The sequence below is a fragment of the Ips typographus genome, linkage group LG13, assembly GCF_016097725.1.
Source record: "Ips typographus isolate SLU linkage group LG13, UJ_Ityp_2.0, whole genome shotgun sequence".
Lineage (NCBI taxonomy): Eukaryota > Metazoa > Arthropoda > Insecta > Coleoptera > Curculionidae > Ips > Ips typographus.
In genome coordinates this window covers 2910134-2931125 of record NC_138434.1, presented here as the reverse complement: position 1 = coordinate 2931125, position 20992 = coordinate 2910134, and the positions used below count along the sequence as shown (strand labels likewise).

General features: G+C 34.3%; 2 protein-coding genes across 6 annotated transcripts in view; one reads left to right on the top strand and one right to left on the bottom strand.

The window, feature by feature from the left end:
* LOC145736961 (uncharacterized) overlaps positions 1-285 on the bottom strand; it is a 156605-nt gene extending 156320 nt beyond the window's left edge. The window contains exon 1 of the mRNA XM_081991532.1: positions 174-285. Coding sequence (XP_081847658.1) covers positions 174-198 — 25 coding nt within the window. The 5' untranslated portion in view covers positions 199-285. The remainder of the gene's footprint in view (positions 1-173) is intronic.
* The window catches only part of ap (apterous), a 145640-nt gene that overhangs the window by 98741 nt on the left and 25907 nt on the right, over positions 1-20992 (top strand). The gene's annotated exons all lie outside the window — the stretch shown is intronic.

The window sequence follows — 20992 nt, the reverse complement described above, 5'->3', positions numbered from 1 at the left end:
GAAATTAGACTAATTTGGTCTTTGGGAACACGATTCTAGTGTCTTTCTAGGTGGTACCGTTTTTGTTGCAACCTTGGTGGGGATAGGGCGGTACTCAGTGTCGTAATAGTTAAAAACTATACAAAATAATTAAAAGCAATAAAATAACAGACTCTTTATTGTCTATAACTTACCACAAGCTGGCATTATTATGATCATAACCAATTAAGTATTATTGTAAACATAACCGCATTTCTCGACTAAAATGGACGAAGTTTACGGTGAGAAACCATCATCGAGACGTCTTTTCTCCTCGATAACATCTCGACAAAACGGATAAAAATATCAGAAGGCACCCAGACAAATGCCATAAAAATTCTTCTTGGTCTAACGTGCTAATCATATAGTGATATTATACAGGATGATGCGAGTAGAACCCCCCGCTGTTTATAATAACTGCGTTGGACAGGAGTTATTTTCAGAGACACCCTGTAATTGGTTTGAACTGTTTTACTACTGCATCTCCCCGAAAAATTCACTGCATGTGGTTGATACAGAAGCTTTTTCGATGTGACAACGCCGCAGTAAAACCTGAAAATTATTGTTATGTAACCAACAAATCTCAGTTAGTCAGATTTTTCTTAATTACCAACAAAACAGAATTTTTTGTGAGTGGTTTGGAGAATTTTACTGCATTCTTGCAATTACGTCAATTTAACCGATTTTAATGAATTTCCCACAAAAAAAATTTTTTCTATCATCCGGTATAAGAAAATTACATAAATGCATGGGTATTTTAAACTGTTTAGTGAAAAAACATGCCTTGCAGTGATTTCAGCTCGGTTTTATTATTAATAATAGAGAATATACGGTTATTTGTATGCAGATGAGGTAACGAGTGACCTGATTTACATATGTTTTGCAAAAGGTTTTTATATACGCTATTTGCATGCTGATTCCCATATTTTAGGAATTTTTACGTGCATTTACCAATTAAACTACACTGAGAAAACAAAATGATAATAGCACACATTAGGCAGATAACACCTAATTAAAAACATCTGGTATTCCCAGTGTTTTTTACAGAAAAAACACATTTTAACATTAAAGCCAATTTTCTAATCAGTTTAGCCACACCTATTAGCATATTAATTACCATTAACAAATTACTGCCTAATTTCGATAAGACGTCTTCTGTTAACGGTTATTTGCATTTAAACTACATTTTAAATAATAATAATCCATTAGTATTAATAACAGCATATTATGTAAATTACTATACAGGGTGTCCCAGGAAGAAAACTATCATTAACTTTTGAATATTTGGTAATATAGTTAAATCAACAATCCAACTAAAATAGAGGTACTAACTTGCTTATTTTAAATGGAACACCCTGTATATTATTGTATTTTTGAATACTATTATCGATTTAAAATATTTTTCATGTATCATAACCTATATTTATCTGCAACGATTTCTGAGATATTAATGTTTAAAAAATGAGATTTTTTCAAATTTTAGAGGGTTATAGCTTCTAACCAGAATGTGACAATTTTGAAATTTGAAAATCCAATTTGACCGAGCAAAAACCTTTAGGTTAATAGTAGAAATATGACGTAACGTGCAATCTGGCCTTTATTAGAGAGCCACGCCCTAAAAACTGCCCAAAAATACCAAAAATTGTGTATGTTTAAGGTTAGTTTGAAAACGGTGGTACCTAGAGCTGTTTGGATACCAGAATTGAATTTTTCAGGTCGAAATTAGTGTATAAAGCCAATTTTGTTTAATGAGGTGCCAATATGGCGGCTGATTCTACATGACCTTACTAAAAGCTTAAAAATGTACGATTTGGACAACATTCTGGTACACTTTACCATTTAATCGTGAATAACTTGATTATTTGAAACATTCACTATAAACACACCCAATGATCTTAAACAGGCAATGAATGGCGCTATCACGTGACGTTAAGCGGGCAACGCTATGTCTCACCGTTTGACCGCTAGAGGGCGCCAAAGTTGACTGACTTTTTTTCTATATTTTTGTAAATATCTCGAAAACTATTTAATGTAGACGTGTAAAATTTTTATCATATATATATCTCAGTAGGGTCTAACTTTTACTGTCTATACACTTTTTCCGGACGACGTACCGTTTGTCCTAGAAAATTCAAAAATTACAATTTTGACTTTTTTTGAAAGGTTGTACCACAAATTTTCGAGTAAAATTTTGAAATTTACAAATTCAATTTGACCGAGCAAATACCTTTAGGTTAATAGTAGAAATATGACGTAACGTGCAAAGGGACGATTCTGGCCTTTATTAGAGAGCCACGCCCTAAAAACTGCCCAAAAATACCAAAAATTGTGTATGTTTAAGGTTAGTTTGAAAACGGTGGTACCTAGAGCTGTTTGGATACCAGAATTGAATTTTTCAGGTCGAAATTAGTGAATAAAGCAAATTTTCTTTGCGGTTGTACCAATATGGCGTCTGATTCTACATAACCTTAGTAAAGCTTCAAAAAAACAGTGGTTTGGACAAAATTTTGGTACCCTTTACCACTTAATCGTGAATAACTTGATTATTTGAAACATTCACTATAAACACTCCAAATGATTTCAAACAGGCAATGAATGGGGCTATCACGTGAAGTTGAGCGGGCAACGCTATGTCTCACCGTTTGACCGCTAGAGGGCGTCAAAGTTGACTGACTTTTTTTGTACATTTTTGAAAGGTTGAGTACCACGAATTTATGAGTAAAATTTTGAAATCTTAAAATCCACTTTGACCGATCAAATACGTTTGGTTCAATAGTAGAAATGTGACGTAAAGTGCAAAAGGACCATTTCGGCCCTTTAAAGAAACCATGCCCTGAAAACTGTCGCAAAATTACAAAAACCGTATATTTTTAAGGTTACTTACAAAACGGTGATACCTCGAGCGATTTGAACACCGGATTCGAGTTTCTGGGGTCCAAATTGCTATAAAACAACACTTTTTCGGAGTGGTACCAATATGGTAGTACTTTATGAAAAATGTCCTGGAAAAACCGTAATTTGAACAAAATTTCGGTGTACCTGTCCATTTAATTGAGAATAACTCGGTTATTTGAAACTTTCTGCGAAAAGACATGAGAAAATCGTAGATAGGCAATAAATGGGGCTATCACGTGCCGTTGACTTGAGGTCGCTAAGTATCATCGTTTGGCCGCTAGAGGACGTCGAAAGTTATTCTTTTCTTTTCGCACATTTCTGTAAATATCTCACAAACTATTTAAGTGGGAGGTGTGAAATTTTTACCGTAATTTTTACTTTCTATACATTTTTTTCATACAATCACAAAAAAATTATTGAAATGATTGCCAGGACCGTAATTGGTTAAAAATGTAGCTGTATTTAAGGTTATGTAAAAAAAGATTATATTATAATAAGTAGTATATTTACTAGTTTACTATTTTGAAATGTGTTATCGCCGACTACTTTTCATCTCTAACTGGTTCTGAGATATTGACGGATCAATCGACTATTTACATACCAATTTAGACCGGAACTATTAATAGATTATTATTTAAATCATTCGTTTAATCCTCTTTACTCAATCATCTTTTAATTAATGCGATAAAATGGCTTTTAAGAGCCAGTTCGATAAAAATCGTGGATTATACGTCATTTCTTGAGATGAATCTGTTTTTTGTGTGTTTTGTGGCACATTAAGAGAAATTTAGAAAAAAAATTAAAAAAGCCTGCTAAACATCCAGATAGTTTAAATTGCTAAAGGTAACTTTTTGCTATTTGCGGCTACTTTTAACTGTCAGGTTAGTGCTTAGCTGAATTCTAGAAAAGTGGCCTTTAACTTTACTTTATTTTCAATAAAATTAAGTCAGTAAGACTCAAAATTGCATTTCTTTAGGGTCAATTTAAATGCAAATTCACATTGTTTTCCTGTTTGGTTTCAAGCAAATTTCAACTTTATCCCATCCAAATTAATATAAATGGTAAGAAACAAACTATTTATCACGTAACACGTGACATAGTGGCATATCTGCCATCAAAAGAAAAATCGCCATTATTTATCCTGAAAATTACAAATTCTACGGCCGCAAGTCAACTGGACTGATGTTCGGGAGAGGAAAAAAACAAAACAAAAAACGATCGTAAGTCAGGTGACGTAACAGCGACATAGCTGCCATGTTAAGAGTGTCCGAGTCGGTAATAAAGATGCAAAGATATCGCTGTGTAAGCTGATACGGAACAAATTGTAGGAGCAGTGCTGCCAACATGGCCCCGCTATCTTGATGAGATATAAAACTTTATTACACATGCAAATTACCCAGAATGGTGGAATCCATTCATCATTTTGTGTAGTAGCATATATCTTGATAAGTCCTTTATATATACGGATTCACGTAGGTGTCTTATGGCGATTCGTACCGTGCGAAGAATGAACATATGCTCCACTACGATATACTGTTCATCTGTATTGAAATTTTTAATTTTTCTGTATCCACTTGAAAGCAGTCTTATAGAGTATGAAATTCCTTACATATCTCTTTATATACACTTTTCCTGTAACCCTTAAAATAACGGAGCTACGCTTTGTTGAACCTATACACTATGGAGTTTCTTGAGTGTATCGCAGACAGTTTTTGACCTGTAACTCCCTTAAACGATCCTTTAGGGCAAAAATGCTTTAAACCATCCTTATAGAGCGTGAAATTCCCTACCATATTCTAATTTACACTTTTAGTGTAACTCCTCTAATAACGAAACTACGCGCTGTTGAACCTACACTTTGGGAGTTACTAAACCCATTGAGTGCATTACACAGAGACTGTAAATCCTGTAAACGACTCTTTTGGTTTTGATTAAATTTTGTGTGTGTATAGCCTTAACAATATAAAGATAAAAATCACTGAAATTGGTTAATGAACAGGACCGTAATGGAAGGAAGTTTAAGTTGATTGTGCTTTTAAAACATATGGTCCGTTTCGACAGTATGGTCACTTTTACTAAGTTTATTACGGCATTTGATTCTATTTGATTTTCGTCACGTGTGGTAAAGTCGAAATTTACCCTACACGTGACTACAACTGTCAAAATAACTGTCATATATCTCAGAAACACAACGTTTCGAAAACTGTAAAAAAACGGTGTTAAACTGTAATTCTTGCAAGTTTTGACATTAATGATTAATGAAATATATCACGTGGTTTTCGAGGATAATTTAGCTAAACGTTTACGTGTCCACTGTTAAAATGACTGCCATAAATCTCAAAAACGTTTTATATCGAATTCTGCAAGAAAACTTTTCTAAACTCTAATTTTTGCAACTTTTGAGTAAAACTGTAATTCTTGCAGATTCTATGTACATTTTGACATTAGTGCCAGATATCACGAGAATTTAGAGGATTATTTAGATAGACAGTTACGTGACAGGGTGTCAAAATTAACTGTCATAAATCTCAGAAACACATTTTATATCGAATATTGCAAGAAAACTTTTCCAATTCTTGATTTTTGCAACTTTTGAGTATAGTTTGACAGTTTTGCCGTTAGTGACAGTTTTCACGTGATTTTCGAACACTATTTAGCTAGACGGTCACGTGACAATTGTCAAAATAACTCGTAAATCTCAGAAACACGTTTTCTATCCAATACTGGAAGAAAACTTTTCTAAACTCTAATGTTTGCAACTTTTGAGTACAGTTTGACAGCTTTGACGTTAGTGATAGCTATCACGTGATTTTAGAACACTGTTTTGCAATATGGTCACGTGACAATTGTCAAAATAACTCATAAATCTCAGAAACACGTTTTCTATCGAATACTGGAAGAAAACTTTTCTAAATCTTAATTTTTGCAGCTTTTGAGTACAGTTTGGCAGTTTTGACGTAAGTGACAGTTGTCACGTGATTTTCGAACACTATTTAGCTAGACGGTCACGTGACAAATGTCAAAATAACTCGTAAATCTCAGAAACACGTTTTCTATCGAATACTGGAAGAAAACTTTTCTAAACCCTAATGTTTGCAACTTTTGAGTACAGTGTGACAGCTTTGACGTTAGTGACAGCTGTCACGTGATTTTAGAACACTGTTTTGCAATATGGTCACGTGACAACTGTCAAAATAACCAAGTTGTGACCTCTCAAAGTTGACACTTCTTACTTGACACCTTTTCACTGCAATAACTTCCTAATTTGTAGTGTTTGAGGCCACGCTTCATAGGGGATTTAAAGAGAATTTCAATGGCTACACAGTGGTCAAAACAGCACCTCTCAAACTGTCAAATTTGACACTACTCACTTGACATCACTTTGGTGTTTTCACTGCAATAACTCCCTAATTTACAATGTTTCAAGCTACACTCTTATAGGGTATTTTAAGAGAAATTAAAGGGCTACACAGTGGTCAAAATTAGAACTGTCTAACTGTCAAAATGACCAAGTTGTTACCTGTCAAAGCTGCCACTACTTGTAGATTGCAGATTCTAGGCAAATTTTGACATTTGTGACAGATATCACGTAGTTTTAGAAGATAATTTAGTTAGACAGTCACGTCAAAATAACTGTCAGAAATCTCAGAAACATAACGAGTATACTGCAAAGAAACCTTTCTAAACCCTAATTTTTTTCAACTTTTTAGTACAGTTTGACAGTTTTGACGTTAGTGATAGTTGTCACGTGATTTTAGTACACTATTCAGCTAGACAATCACGTAACCATTGTCCGAATAACCGTTATAAATCTCAGAAACACGTCTAGTATCGAAAACTGTGTTAAACTGTATTTCTTGCAGATTCCAGGCAAATTTTGACATTAGTGACAGATATCTCGTGATTTTAGAGGATAGCTAGACAGTCACGTGACAACTATCGAATACTGCTAGAAAAGTTTTGTAACCGCTGATTTTTGTAACTTTTGACTACAGTCTGACAGTTTTGACGGTAGTGACAGTTGTCACGCAGCCTGGAAATGACCAGTTGAGCATAACTCACATTCTAAACGCAATAGAAGCTTGATTTTTTGTGTTAAAATAGTTCAGATTGTATAGAAATTGCAGCTAGAAAGTCAGTTTGATCGGACTTAAAACAGGACCTAACCAAAAAATTACCAGTTGAGCATAGCTCACATTCTAAACGCTCTAGATCTGTGATTTTTGGTGTGAAGGTAGTCACGACTGTAACGAAGCTGAAGATGAAGAGAAAACGTGCGAAAAAGTCCAAAAACAGAAAAACTGAGCTAATTGAGCATCATCTTGAAACGTACCATACAAAGGTGCTTGCACTGAACAGTAAATCAAAAGAGATGGTTCTTACAAGATCACCTATATGACCGTATGACCAAAAAGCACCGAGAATAATGGCCTAACCTACTTAAATGCTACCGGAATCCGTTAAGTCCTTGAGATCCTCAAACGTTACAGCCATAAAACACCCACACGAAAAGAGCATATCTCACTCTGTATACACAAACATATTCAAATGATGAATGAACTAGGTACAGGTTGCCTAATTTGCATGCGTAATAAAATTAGTCATGTGATCTGATAAGGCTCGAGCAGTAGCTATTCACATGATAGACGTGACATAACCGCTTTTATATGGTGACATACAGTGTGACCTCAAAGTGGGAAATCAGAATCTGAGAACGTATTCACATACAGGGTGGTGTTTTATTTAAAATAACGTAATTTTTTTGCTCGGCAACTTATACTTCTTATCTGCATCAGGAATACAATTTTGATTTTAAATATCTCGTAAACATTCAGAATGTAGGTCTGAAAAAGCAGAAACTGAATACGTCTTAACTTACAGGGTGTTCCATTTAAAATAATCTCAGCTTAGGACACAAGTGAAGCACTTTACACTAGTCTCTGCTTTCAGTAATAACATTAAATGCAGACACACTGTATACAATACGTGGTTCAACAGAAAATAATACAAGTACGTAGGCCAGCACATATCGTCACCATTTTGAATTTATAATCTCGTTTCGTCTGTCTCCATTCACATACATATGTATGCATTGAGCTGTCCCCATACGTTTTGTATAGGGAGGACCACTTATGGTACTATACATATAGAGACAATGGAGCATTGTATGGACGAAATCTGCATAATGCCGCGAAGAAGTTGACAGTCCCGTTTGTGGCCGATTTATGGCCACCTTTTGTCGTACCAAAAGACGATTCCGCCTATTTTTGCCTTCTGTCCAGTTGCTATTGGTCTGGGTCTGAGCAGTACCAGACTCATAGAATAGAAGTCAAAAGACGCTAAATCAGGAGTGAGATTGAGGTGCTACCAATATTGTGTCTAAGTATTTAAATGCATCGGTCCAGCCAAACGCGAAAACCGCAGTTATTTGAAACATTTACTAGACACATCATATGATCGTAGATAGGGAATGAATTGGAGTATCACGTGACGTTGACCGGGCTGCTCTAAGTCTTACCGTTTGGCCGCTAGAGGGAGGGAAAGTCTATACTACACTTTCATTCAAGTTTTTTAAGGGCATTTTTGGATCCAGAAATATTTTGTTCCACACAGTGGATTTTACTGGCAATTTACATACAAACTGTGTTTCTGGCAGTTCAAACTTTAACACGTACTAAATTTTATAGTGTTTTTTTAGGTTATTGGGTAGTCAATTTAATGAGGATTTCAAAAATGTGCTTAAAACAGTCATTTTTTAACTACAAGTGGATTTTAGAAGCCATTTTGTCCCTGAATGTCCTTTCAAAGTGTGTTTTTGACATTTAAACTTTTGACACCGCTTTTCTACCTGATTGTACCAAAGTTTCGAGTGTTTTTTCATGGTATTGAATAGGAAATTCAATGAGGTTTTCAAAAATGTGCTTAAAACAGTTAATTTTTAACACCAAGTGGGTTTTACAGGCGATTTTGTCCCTGACTGACCTTTCAAACTGTGTTTTTGACAGTTAAACCTTTGACGCCGCTTTTCTACTTGACTATACCAAAGTTTCGAGTGTTTTTTCAGGGTATTGAATAGGAAATTTAATGAGGATTCCAAAAATGTGCTTAAAACAGTCATTTTTTGGCTCCAAGTGGGTTTTACAGGCCATTTTCTCCCTGGCTGTCCTTTCAAACTGTGTTTCTGACATTTCAAACCTTGACACCGCTTTTTTACCTGACTGTACCTAATTTTATAGTGTTTTTTTCAGGTTATGGAATAGAAAATTTAATGAGGATTTCAAAAATGTGCTTAAAACTGTCAATTTTTAACACCAAGTGGGTTTTACAGGCGATTTTGTCCCTGACTGTCCTTTCAAACTGTGTTTTTGACAGTTAAACCTTTGACGCCGCTTTTCTACTTGACTGTACCAAAGTTTCGAGTGTTTTTTCAGGCTATTAAATAGGAAAATTAATGAGGTTTTCAAAAAGGTACTTAAAACAGTCATTTTTTAAATTTCAAGTAGTTCTTACAGGCCATTTTGTCCCTCAGTGTTCTTTCAAACTGTGTTTCTGACAATTCAAACTTTGACACCGCTTTTCTACCTGACTTTCCCAATATAATAGTGTGTTTTTCTAAGTTGTTGGGTAGTCAATTTAACGAGGATTCCAAAAATCTGCTTAAAACAGTAATTTTTTAACTCCAAGTGAGTTTTACAGGCGATTTTGTCCCTGGTTGTCCTTTCAAACTGTGTTTCTGACATTTCAAACTTTGACACCGCTTTTTTACCTGACTGTACCAAATTTTTTAGTGTTTTTTTTAGGTTGTAGAATAGCAAATTTAATGAAGATTTTAAAAATGTGCTTAAAACAGTTATTTTTTAGTTCCTAGTGGGTTTTACAGACCATTTTGTCCCTGAGTGTTCTTTCAAACTGTATTTCTGACAATTCAACTTTGACACCGCTTTTCCATCTGACTGTACCAAATTTTATAGTATTTTTCAGGTTATTGAATAGTAAATTTAACAAGGATTCTAAAAATGTACTTCAAAGAGTCACTTTCATTCTCTAACTGGGTCACGTGACTAGCTAAATTATCCGCCAAATCCAAATTTGCCTAGAATCTGCAAGAATTAAAGTTTAACAAAATTTTCGATACGAGACGTGTTTCTGAGATATATGACAGTTATTTTTACAATTATCACGTGACCGTTTAGCTAAATAATGTTCTACAATCACGTGACAACTGTCACTAACGTCAAAACTGTCAAACCATGCTTAAAAGTTGCAAAAATCAGAGTTTAAGTTTTCTTGTAGTATTTGATATAAAACGTGTTTCTGAGATTTATGACAGTTGTTACGTGACTGCCTAGGTAAATTATCTTCTAAAACCACGTGACATCCGTCACAAATGTTAAAACTACCATTTAATCGTCATAATAATGTAAAATATATTTTGTTTTTGTTCTGTAAATAGTTTATATTTGACCGACTATTCTACCGCCATTAAACATTTTGACTTGGCAACGCTGAAATTCATATAAACCATAAAACCGTTTGGTAATAAAGACGTAACCTTTACGTTGCACGTTATATGTAACCGGTTGATATTACGCCAACTTGATTCAATTTTTTTGATCGAAAAATGTCAATTTCTAAGAAGATTTACGATAGCAAAACCACTAACTGTCACTCTTCAGCCTTCTATAAATATACAGAGCTTATGGCGATTCGTATGTAAATCCCTTGTCATTTTTAATCGTAAATAGTTTCCCATGAAGTAACTGGTTTAATGACCAAAACGCACTGTATATATCGGATTTATATGTTTATTTCGATGGTAGCCGATATCATCTGGGTAAAGATAACCATCGCGGACCTATCAAGCCTTTATTATGGTTGTTTTTACGATGGTTACCAACTCGTCACTGTTTAACTGCTTCCAAATAATTTCGGTTATTTTATGTCTCCGACAATTTATTATGACTCGATAAGTATTTAGGAAATGTTCACTTCAACCGAGATATATGGGAATTTTAATTTTTGTCGCCCAGGTATAACAATGTTGCCAGATTTTCAGAGTATCTATAGTTTCTGAAGAAAAAATTGGCATAACTTCCTAAAAACATAATATTTTAAGTAAAAATCGCCCAACGTTAAAAAGATGTTAGGTTAGGTTAGCACTTTAGGCTCTCATTGGTCAAAAGTCAGCTACGTCATACTTACTGCTGCAATACTGCCTTTTGGTCGTTAAATAAGCTTTCCCAAAAAAACTGAAAAACACGTGTTTGTTTTTTTTAGATCTTTTGCCCGAGTATTGGGCTGAATTAGTGGATTTCCCAGTTTAAAAATACATCACATGATTAGCGTGGTGACGAAAGACTTGTGGGCAACAACTGCAATCTTTCACTGCTAACGGAACGGGAAAATTGATACCCCATAAAGAAGCCGACAAAATCCCCTAAAAAAACTCCCTAATTAAGATGTTTTTTTCCCCTGATCTAAATACTACAGCGATTACAATCTAGATCAAACGGAATAAAGGAATCAATAAACAAAATAACCCAAGCTCAGGCGTAAATTATGAATATTCATTAACTGAAAACATTTCACAAGGTTGCAACAAGTGAATGAAAAAAATAAGTCGGATAAACATTTTAGTAAATTATTTGCAAATTTTATGCGCATTAATTAGCGATTGTTTCGAGTTTCGAATCATGTAATCTAGGTTAAGATTGTTGGGTGCGATTTCTTGTTTTCGGATACGTTTACACTCGAAAATTACATTCAAATAACGTTTTAAATGACTTATACTCACGCACTACATAGTTGCCCATGTTGCCAAATGTTTTCTGATGATAAATACAATTTTAGTTTAGGATGCAACTCAATTTACGTCAAAAGGGTCAAAGACTCCACCATTCCTAATTGCAATTCAGAAAGTATATCAACTGTGATTCAGTTATTTTTAAACTTTGACACCGCTTTTCTACCTGACCTTCCCCATATTATTCTGTTTTTTTTTTAGGTTATTGGGTAGTCAATTTAACGAGGATTCCAAAAATGTGCCTAAAACAGTCATTTTCTTACTCCAAGTGGATTTTTCAGGATATTTTGTCCCTGAGTGTTCTTGCAAACCGTGTTTCTGACAATTCAAACTTTGACACCGTTTTTCTACCTGACATTCCCAGTATTATAGTGTGGTTTTTTAGGTTATTGGATAGTCAATTTAATGAGGATTCCAAAAATGTGCCTAAAACAGTCATTTTCTTACTCCAAGTGGGTTTTCCAGGTTATTTTGTCCCTGAGTGTTCTTTCAAACCGTGTTTCTGACAATTCAAACTTTGACACCGTTTTTCTACCTGACTTTCCCAATATTGTAGTGTGTTTTTTTAGGTAATTGGATAGTCAATTTAATGAGGATTCCAAAAATGTGCTTAAAACAGGCATTTTTTGACTTCAAATGGGTTTTACAGGCCATTTTGTCTCTGAGTGTTCTTTCAAACCGTTTTCTGACAATTCAAACTTTGACACCGGTTTTCTACCTGACTTTCCCAATATTAAGTGTGTCTTTTTTTGGTTTTTGGATAGTCAATTTAATGAGGATTCCAAAAATATGCTTGAAGCAGGCATTTTTTGACTCCAAGTGGGTTTTACAGGCCATTTTGTCCCTGAGTGTTCTTTCAAACCGTTTTCTGACAATTCAAACTTTGACACCGGTTTTCTACCTGACTTTCCCAATATTATAGTGTGTTTTTTTAAGTTATTAGGTAGTCAATTTAACGAGGATTCCAAAAATGTGCTTAAAACAGACATTTTTTAACTCTAATTGGACTTTACAGGCGGACCTGACTGTCCTTTCAAACTGTATTTCTGGCAATTCAAACTGGGACACCGCTTTTATTGTTGGGTGCGATTTCTTGTTTTTGGATACGTTTACACTCGAAAATTACATTGAAATAACGTTTTAAACGACTTATTGTCATGTTGCCAAATGTAAATACAGTTGTAGTTTAGGCTGAAACTCAATTTACGTCAAAAGGGTAGAAAATTAGAATGTTACAGCTTCATAGGAATATAAATTATATTAAAGGTATTATTTATAGCTCCATGAGTTGGTAATAGTTATGTTGGTTTGTCACTAACGTGGCAACAATAAAAATTCCTTCCATAAAACTATAAAACTACAAAACATCCAACCAGTATGAATTACGTTAAAAAGCACTTTATAGTTTTATGAGTAGTGGCTGAGGTTCAAAAAATCAACAATTACAGGGTGTAACCAATCTAGTTATGTAAAAAAATGTATCTGTAAGTAGAATTAACTTTTTTCTTTTTAGGTTATGTTTAGATAAATTTAATTTCAGGCAGTTTTTAGTGTCAGTTTCCTAATTTCTGGACTTTGAATGTTTCAAACTGAAATCCAGTCTAAAAAATGGAATTTAAGACTGTTTATTGCAGAAAATTGTATTTTGGACTATCCTCTGACTACATTGTAAAGGTTTATACGCTTTCAGACTGATTTTCAGGTGGTTTTTAGTCTAAAAGTTAATTTTTGACTATTTTTAGTCATAAAAATTACACATTACAATAATTTGCTAGTAAATTAGGAAAATGATAAAATTGACAACGTTGCAGGAATGGAAAATTGTCAATTGGATAATATTCCAAATTTTTCATCATAATATTTGGCAACCTTGGGAATTTTTTGTCATAAATTAAAACAATTATTGTCGATATGACAACACTGCAACAATTTGGTTCAAGAATTGGAAAAAACAAACAATTTGGCGCATTGGAAAAATTTGGTAAAAATTAAAGAAAATATCTATTGGGAAACAATTAAAAATTTTGGTTATAAATTAGGAAAATGGTAAAATTGACAACATTGCAAAGCAATTCAGTTTTTTTTACCAATCCTGTTTCAAATAAAATTTCAGACTATTTTAAATCAAGATATAGTCAAAAAAATAGATTTTGGGACTGTTTAGGTATATATTAGTAGATGAAGAGTTTTAGATCACTTATTAGTTCAAAAAACTGAAATTCCGTCTTTACTAAGAAGATTTACACACTTGCTAGTCATAAAAATTGACTTTTGGCTATTTTTAGTCCTAAAATATAAGATTTAAGCTCATCAAACCTGATATAGGCTAGTTTTTTGGGTTTAAGACTGTTTTCACTGCTGAAAGCCAAATTTCAGACTATTTCAGTGAGGACAAAGTAAAAAAATATTATAAAACTATTTATATTGATAAATGTACAGTTTCAGGTGACTTAGACCAGAAACTTCAATTCAGTCTTTACTGTGAAGATTTAGACTTGTTAGTCTTAAAAATTGATTTTTTGATAGTCTTTAGTCAAAAAAACTGTTTTTGCTATTCGCAGTCCTGAAAATGGTGGTTTTAAAGCTAAAAAAAACTCTTTTTAAAAAATCAAAAAAAAAATCGAGTAGACAATCATACAAAGTCAATTTTTGTCTGTTTCTTCGTTGTACTCTTATAGATTTGTTAATATTTTGACATTTTTTAAGGTTATTTAATATCCGTTTTCTTGTGTGACATTCAAACATTCGTACAAAGCTCACAAGGGTACATATCCTACACATACCCCATGCTGTTCCGGAAACAGTATAACCGTTATAATACAGGGAAAAGTCTCACACAAACCGAAAGAGGGTCAACAATATACAAAACGAAACATTCGTACAAACAGAACTGTAACAAAAGGGCGCTAAAAAAATACGGGGTAGTGTTGTAGGCGCCCCACAGGGGGGCGCCACCCTGCGGGGTATTACGACGGATTTGCCAACCCCTAAACAAGGTTTTAATGTAGAATATCCGCTGAATTGAATTTTGTATATAGATTTGTGTGTTGGGGTTCTTGAATGTGTGGGATATCTGCCTTAAAATTGTTTGGTGGCCACTGGATCACAAAATTTAATTCTGTGGAGCAAACGCAGTCAACTTTCAGTTTTTTCCTGAAAAACCAGAGGACAGTAGACTTAGTTTACACCAGTGGTTTTCCAGCAATTGCTTTAAGAACACTCCTATTCAATTTTGCATAATGACCATTTTTCTAGTAAAAATAATTGTGTATAAACAGCATTAAGTTGGCTATTTGACTAGTGATTGTAATATGCGTAAAATATTGTATAATTAGGATTGAAACTGCACAAATCAAACAACTTGCTATAGCCAATGCTTATGGCGATGAAAAGCCGGTAGTTTTTCTTAGGAAAACCCATTTACCACAAGTAAGAGTCATCTGTTTTCGCCGCTAATTACCTTCAAAAGGTGCAGACTAAAACCGTTATTAATCGCTTAAGAACTTTAGCTTCTTCCGCCTCTAAAAACTTGTTAAAAGACGACAGTTCGGTGCCAACTTTGATGATTTATTGCGTGTGTCGTCAAATTTTGAGATATTTACGGAATACCGGTCTTTCAGGTGGCTTTAAGCATTGATTGATACCAGGACCAGCATCTGGTAGAACAGGCTTAATAGTGCTTAAATTAATTGAACAAGCATTAACTGGTATTGATTGGACATCATCAGGCATCTTTGTTCTGTTGCGACGTAATTGAAAGCTGTCACGTGACACTGTATCGCTGTTTATATTAATTGATCCGTGACCACTGTCATATAGTCATCACACTCAGTCAAATCATAATGTCTCAAAAATTGTAAGTAAACTGTCTTTGAGTTCGATTCGAGTTTTATGGGCTTATTGACCATATTTTGATAGATCGACAGCTGTCACGTGATTCTGGAACACCATTTATATAGAATGTCACGTGATCAGGAAGCTATACAAAGCACAATGTTTCCAATAATGCAAATTAAGTACTTTAGATTGGATTCTGGTAGTTTTATGGCTTGAAGGGCAATAGTTTAACAGCTTTAACGTACTCGACAGCTGTCATCTGATTCTGGATCATCATTTATACAAAATGTCACGTGACAACTGTAAAAAAAAATTGTCATAAAGCTGTACAAAGCACAATGTTTCCAACAATGCACGTTAACTGCTTCAGTTTTGGATTTGGTTAGTTTCATGGTTTGAGTGATCGTATTTTGACAGTTGTGACATATTCGACAACTGTCACGTGATTATTGAACGCCATTTATACCTACTGTCACGTGATACCTGTTAAAATAATAGCCATGAGGCTATATAAAGCACAATATTGGAATAACACAAGTAAACTGTTTTAGATTGGATTCTGGTAGTTTTATAGCGTGAATGATCGTGTTTGGTCAGTCGTGACAGCTGTCACGTGACTTTAGAACACCATTCATATAGTCACTATCACGTGACTGCTATCAAAATAATTGCTATGTAGCTATGAACAATGTTTGAATAATGAAAGTAACCTGTTCTTAATTTGGATTCTAGTAGTTTAATGGCCTGAATGAGCATTTTTGACAGCTGTCACGTGATTTTATAACACCATTCATATAGTCACTATCAGGTGACAACTGTTAAAATAATTGTCATGAATCTGTACAAAGCACAATGTTTCCAATAATGCACGTTAACTGCTTCAGATTGGGATTTGGGTAGTTTTATGGTTTGAGTGATCACATTTTGACAGTTGTGACATATTCGACAACTGTCACGTTATTCTGGAACATCATTTATACAGACTGTCACGTCATAACTGTCAAAATAATAGCCATGAGGCTATATAAAGCACAATATTGGAATAACACAAGTAAACTGCTTTAGATTGGATTCTGGTTGTTTTATGACCGAAGTGACCGTAGTTTGACAGTTTTGACATACTGAACAGCTGTCACGTGATATTAGAAGAACATTTATATAAACTCGCATGTGAGAACTGTCAAAATAATTACCACAACACTGTAAAGGTGACAATGTCTCTACAACTGCAAATAAACAGTACTTCATTTTGATTGTGACGCATTTGACTGCTGCCACGTGGTACAATATTAGAATTTATATTGACTGTCACGTGACAACTGTCAAAATAACTGCTGAAAAGCTATTAAAGTCATAACGTGTCTAGAACTGTAAATAATCAGTTTTTGACTTTGATTTTGGTAGATTCATGGCCTGAATGATTATAGTTTGACAGTTGTGGCAGATTTCACAGTTATCACGTAATACTATATTGGAATTTATATTGACTGACGCGTAACAATTGTCAAAATAATTGTCATAAAGCTCTACAAATCGCAATGTTTCGAACATTGCAAGTAAACTGCTTTAGATGTGTGTTCTACTAATTTTATGGCCGGAATGACCGTAGTTTGACAGTTTTGACATACTGAACAGCTGTCACGTGATATTAGAAGAACATTTATATAAACTGGCACGTGAGAACTGTCAAAATAATTACCGCAACACTGTAAAGGTGACAATGTCTCTACAACTGAAAATAAACAGTACTTAATTTTGATTGTGGTAGTTTTATGATTGTGACGTATTTGACTGCTGTCACGTGATATTAGAACACCGTTCGTATAGGCACTATCACGTGACCACTGTTAAAATAATTGCCACGAGGCTATACAAAGCAGAATCTTTCCAATAAGGCACGTTAACTGCTTCAGATTTGGATTCTGGTAGTTTTATGGTTTGAGTGATCATATTTTGACAACTGTCACGTTATTCTGGAACACTATTTATACAGACTGTCACGTGATAACTGTCAAAATAATAGCTCTGAGGCTTTATAAAGCACAATATTGGAATAACACAAGTAAACTGTTTTAAATTGGATTCAGGTAGTGTTATAGGGTGAATGATCATGTTTTGTCAGTCGTGACAGCTGTCACGTCATTCTGTAACACCATATTTATATAGACTGTCACGTGACAACCGTCAAAATAATTGCTATGGAGCGCTATGCAAAGCGCAATGTACGAATACTGAAAGTAAATTGTTTTAGATTTGAATTCTGGTTTTATGGTCTGAGTGATTAGATGTTGACAATTGTGATGTAGTGTCACGTGATACTAGAACCACATTTACATAAGCTGACACGTGACAACGTGCCAATTACAGAGAGAGAGAGATTGTCAGATTGTTTTGGGCTGGAAAAGTGGTGAAATGTCTGTGCGTCGGTTGCTTTGAGCAAACGGAAAAAAGCAAAATGGCACCGACGACTGGTCACTTTTTCATCATTAAAACCGTTTCGCTCGATTAAAGTGGTAAAACAAGCAAAAAAAAGATGCATCAAAAATTGTGCGTGTCTGCTACTATGGACGCGTTTACCACCTATTGCTAATTTCTTCTACAAGAGCAATTACCGCAACCATTTAATGGGTCTCAATTGGCATTTCCTAGGCGCCGCTAACCCATAAAAACCGACCATCGCATTAACTTGAATAATTGTTATTTACCGGCCGGTTTTCTAGTTGCGAACGTGCGAAAAAGCCTTAATAGCCGTTCAGGCCGATTTTCGCAGAAATCGGATCTCTTTTATGTAAAGTTAGGTTAGCGCTACTCATTTTACTACCCGATTTGGTTGGTCGATTGTTTTTCCTACCGCGTTTCACTCGGCTACTACGACTACTTTTTCTGTCTTATACCAATCAGGGGATTCGAATAACATGAATACTTTATATTGCAATGACGGTGCTTCTTTTGTCTTAAAAGTAACCCGACACATCGTCTAGAAGTCTGAAATGATGCTTACATTACAAAAAAAAAAAAACTAAAATCTAAACGGCTGCAAAATCGAAATTTCCAACCCAATTTTACCCATTTTAGAGTGATTTCAGACATTTTTGGGCTAGTTTTAAACATTCAGTCAATATTTAGGCTAATCAACATCATTAATCCAAGTTTAAACGCCAATAAAAACAAATTTGGCTACTTATGAATCGGTTATACTGATCTGGAGTGTCACTAAGAAGTTTTAGAGTGATTTACCATATTCAAGGGTAGTTTTAGGCATATTTAGCCCATTTTTAGGCTAATCTACAGCTTTACCCAACTTTGAACGCCTTTTTACCACTAGAAACAAATTTGGCTACTTATGACTGGATTTTTACTGATCTGGAGTGTCTTTAAGAAGTTTTAGGGTGAATTTCTCCATTCTGGAATGGTTTACCACATTTCAGGCTAGTTTTAGGCTTATTTAGCCCATTTTTAGGCTAATCTACAGCTTTAATTCAACTTTAAACGCCTTTTTACCACTAGAAACAAATTTGGCTACTTCTGAATAGGTTATACTTATCTGGAGTGTCTCTAAGAAGTTTTAGGGTGATTTACCATATTTCAGGCTAGTTTTACGCTTATTTAGCCCATTTTTAGGCTAATCCACAGCTTTATTTCCACCATAAACGCTTTTTTACCACTAAAAACAAATTTGGATACTTATGAATAGGTTATACTAGTCTGCAGTGTCTCTAAGAAGTTTTAGGGGGATTTTCTCCATTCTGGAACGATTTACTATATTTCAGGCTAGTTTTAGGCATATTTAGCCCATTTTTAGGCTAATCTACAGCTTTAATCTAACTTTAAACGCCTTTTTACTACTAGAAACAAATTTGGCTACTTATGACTGGGTTACTGGGTTATACTGATCTGGAGTGTATCTAAGAAGTTTTAGAGTGAATTTCTCCATTCTGGAATGATTTACCATATTTCAGGCTAGTTTTAGGCATATTTAGCCCATTTTTGAGCACATTAACAGCTTTTTACCATTTACACCACAATTTTACAGCTTCAACCCAACTTTAAACGCCTTTTTACCACTAGAAACAAATTTGGCCACTTATGAATGTTTTGTGCTGATCTGGAGTGTCTTTTAGAAAGGTTTACTATGATTTTCTCCCTATTAGGATGATTTTAGACAATTTAGGGTAGTTTTAGGCTTTTTCATCTAATTTTTAGGTTAATCTACAGTTTTGAGACGACTTTAATCACCTTTCTACCACTACAAACCAATTTGACTGCTTATGAATATTTTATGCTAGCCTAGTGAGTGTTTTTTAGGAAGTTTTGGGCTGGTTTTCATTAAATTAGGGTGGTTTAAGACAATTTAGGCTTATTTAGCCCATTTTTAGGCTAACCAGCAGTTTTAATTTTACTTTGAACGTCGTTTTACCACTAGAAAGTACTTTGGCTTCTTACGAATATTTTATGCTAGCCTAGAGTGTTTTTTGGAAATTTTAGGCCAGTTTTGTTCATTTTCAGCTTGGGTTAAGCTAACTTAGGGCTTACTAGCATAATTTTAAATGTTTTAAGCTGATTCTCATTATTTTGGAATAAATCAACAAATTTTTGGCTGATTTACAGCTACAGTTTTAGACCTGATTCAATCTATTTTGGGGTGATTCCTATAAAATTTAGGTCTGTGACGTCAACTTAATCTGATTTGAATACGTACAATAAAACTGTTTCAAATCGTAACGAGACTACCTCGTTTTTGTATTATAAGTCAACTTATTAATTTCTAAAATCAATATTTTGTATGATTTAATTAAAATTAACGAACCTAAATAATACGTTCTCGAGATACTCACACTACAAAATGAAAAAGTGAAGCTCTAATGATGAAAACCTTACGAATTATCATTTCCAATTTTTCTCCAATCGTTATTCATATAGAGCAGGCTTGCTTGAATACTCATAATTACATAGATACAGGGTGAACCAATTATATTTTTTGTTTTGTTTTCAGTGCTCTTTTGACGTAAGTTGTCAAAATTGTCTGGCGTTGCAAGCGACAAATTTCCATTATTTTAAATGAGACACTGTATATTTTAAAGTCGTTGGATAGTGCCTGCCTTGTATAGTTTCATGACAATTGTCATTTGTCAGTTTATCTAAAATCACGTGACAACTGTCCAAATACAATCATTCAGGCCATGAAACTACCAAAATCAAAGTCAAAAACTGTTTCTAGAGACATTATGACCTTAATAGCTTTTCGGCAGTTATTTTGACAGTTGTCACGTGTCAGTCAATATAAATGCTAATATAGTACCACGGGACAGCAGTCAAATAGGTCACAATCATAAAATTACCACAAACAAAATGAAGCACGGTTTATTTGCAGTTGTAAAGACATTGTCACCTATACAGTGTTGTGGTAATTATTTTGACAGTTATCACGTGTCAGTTTAT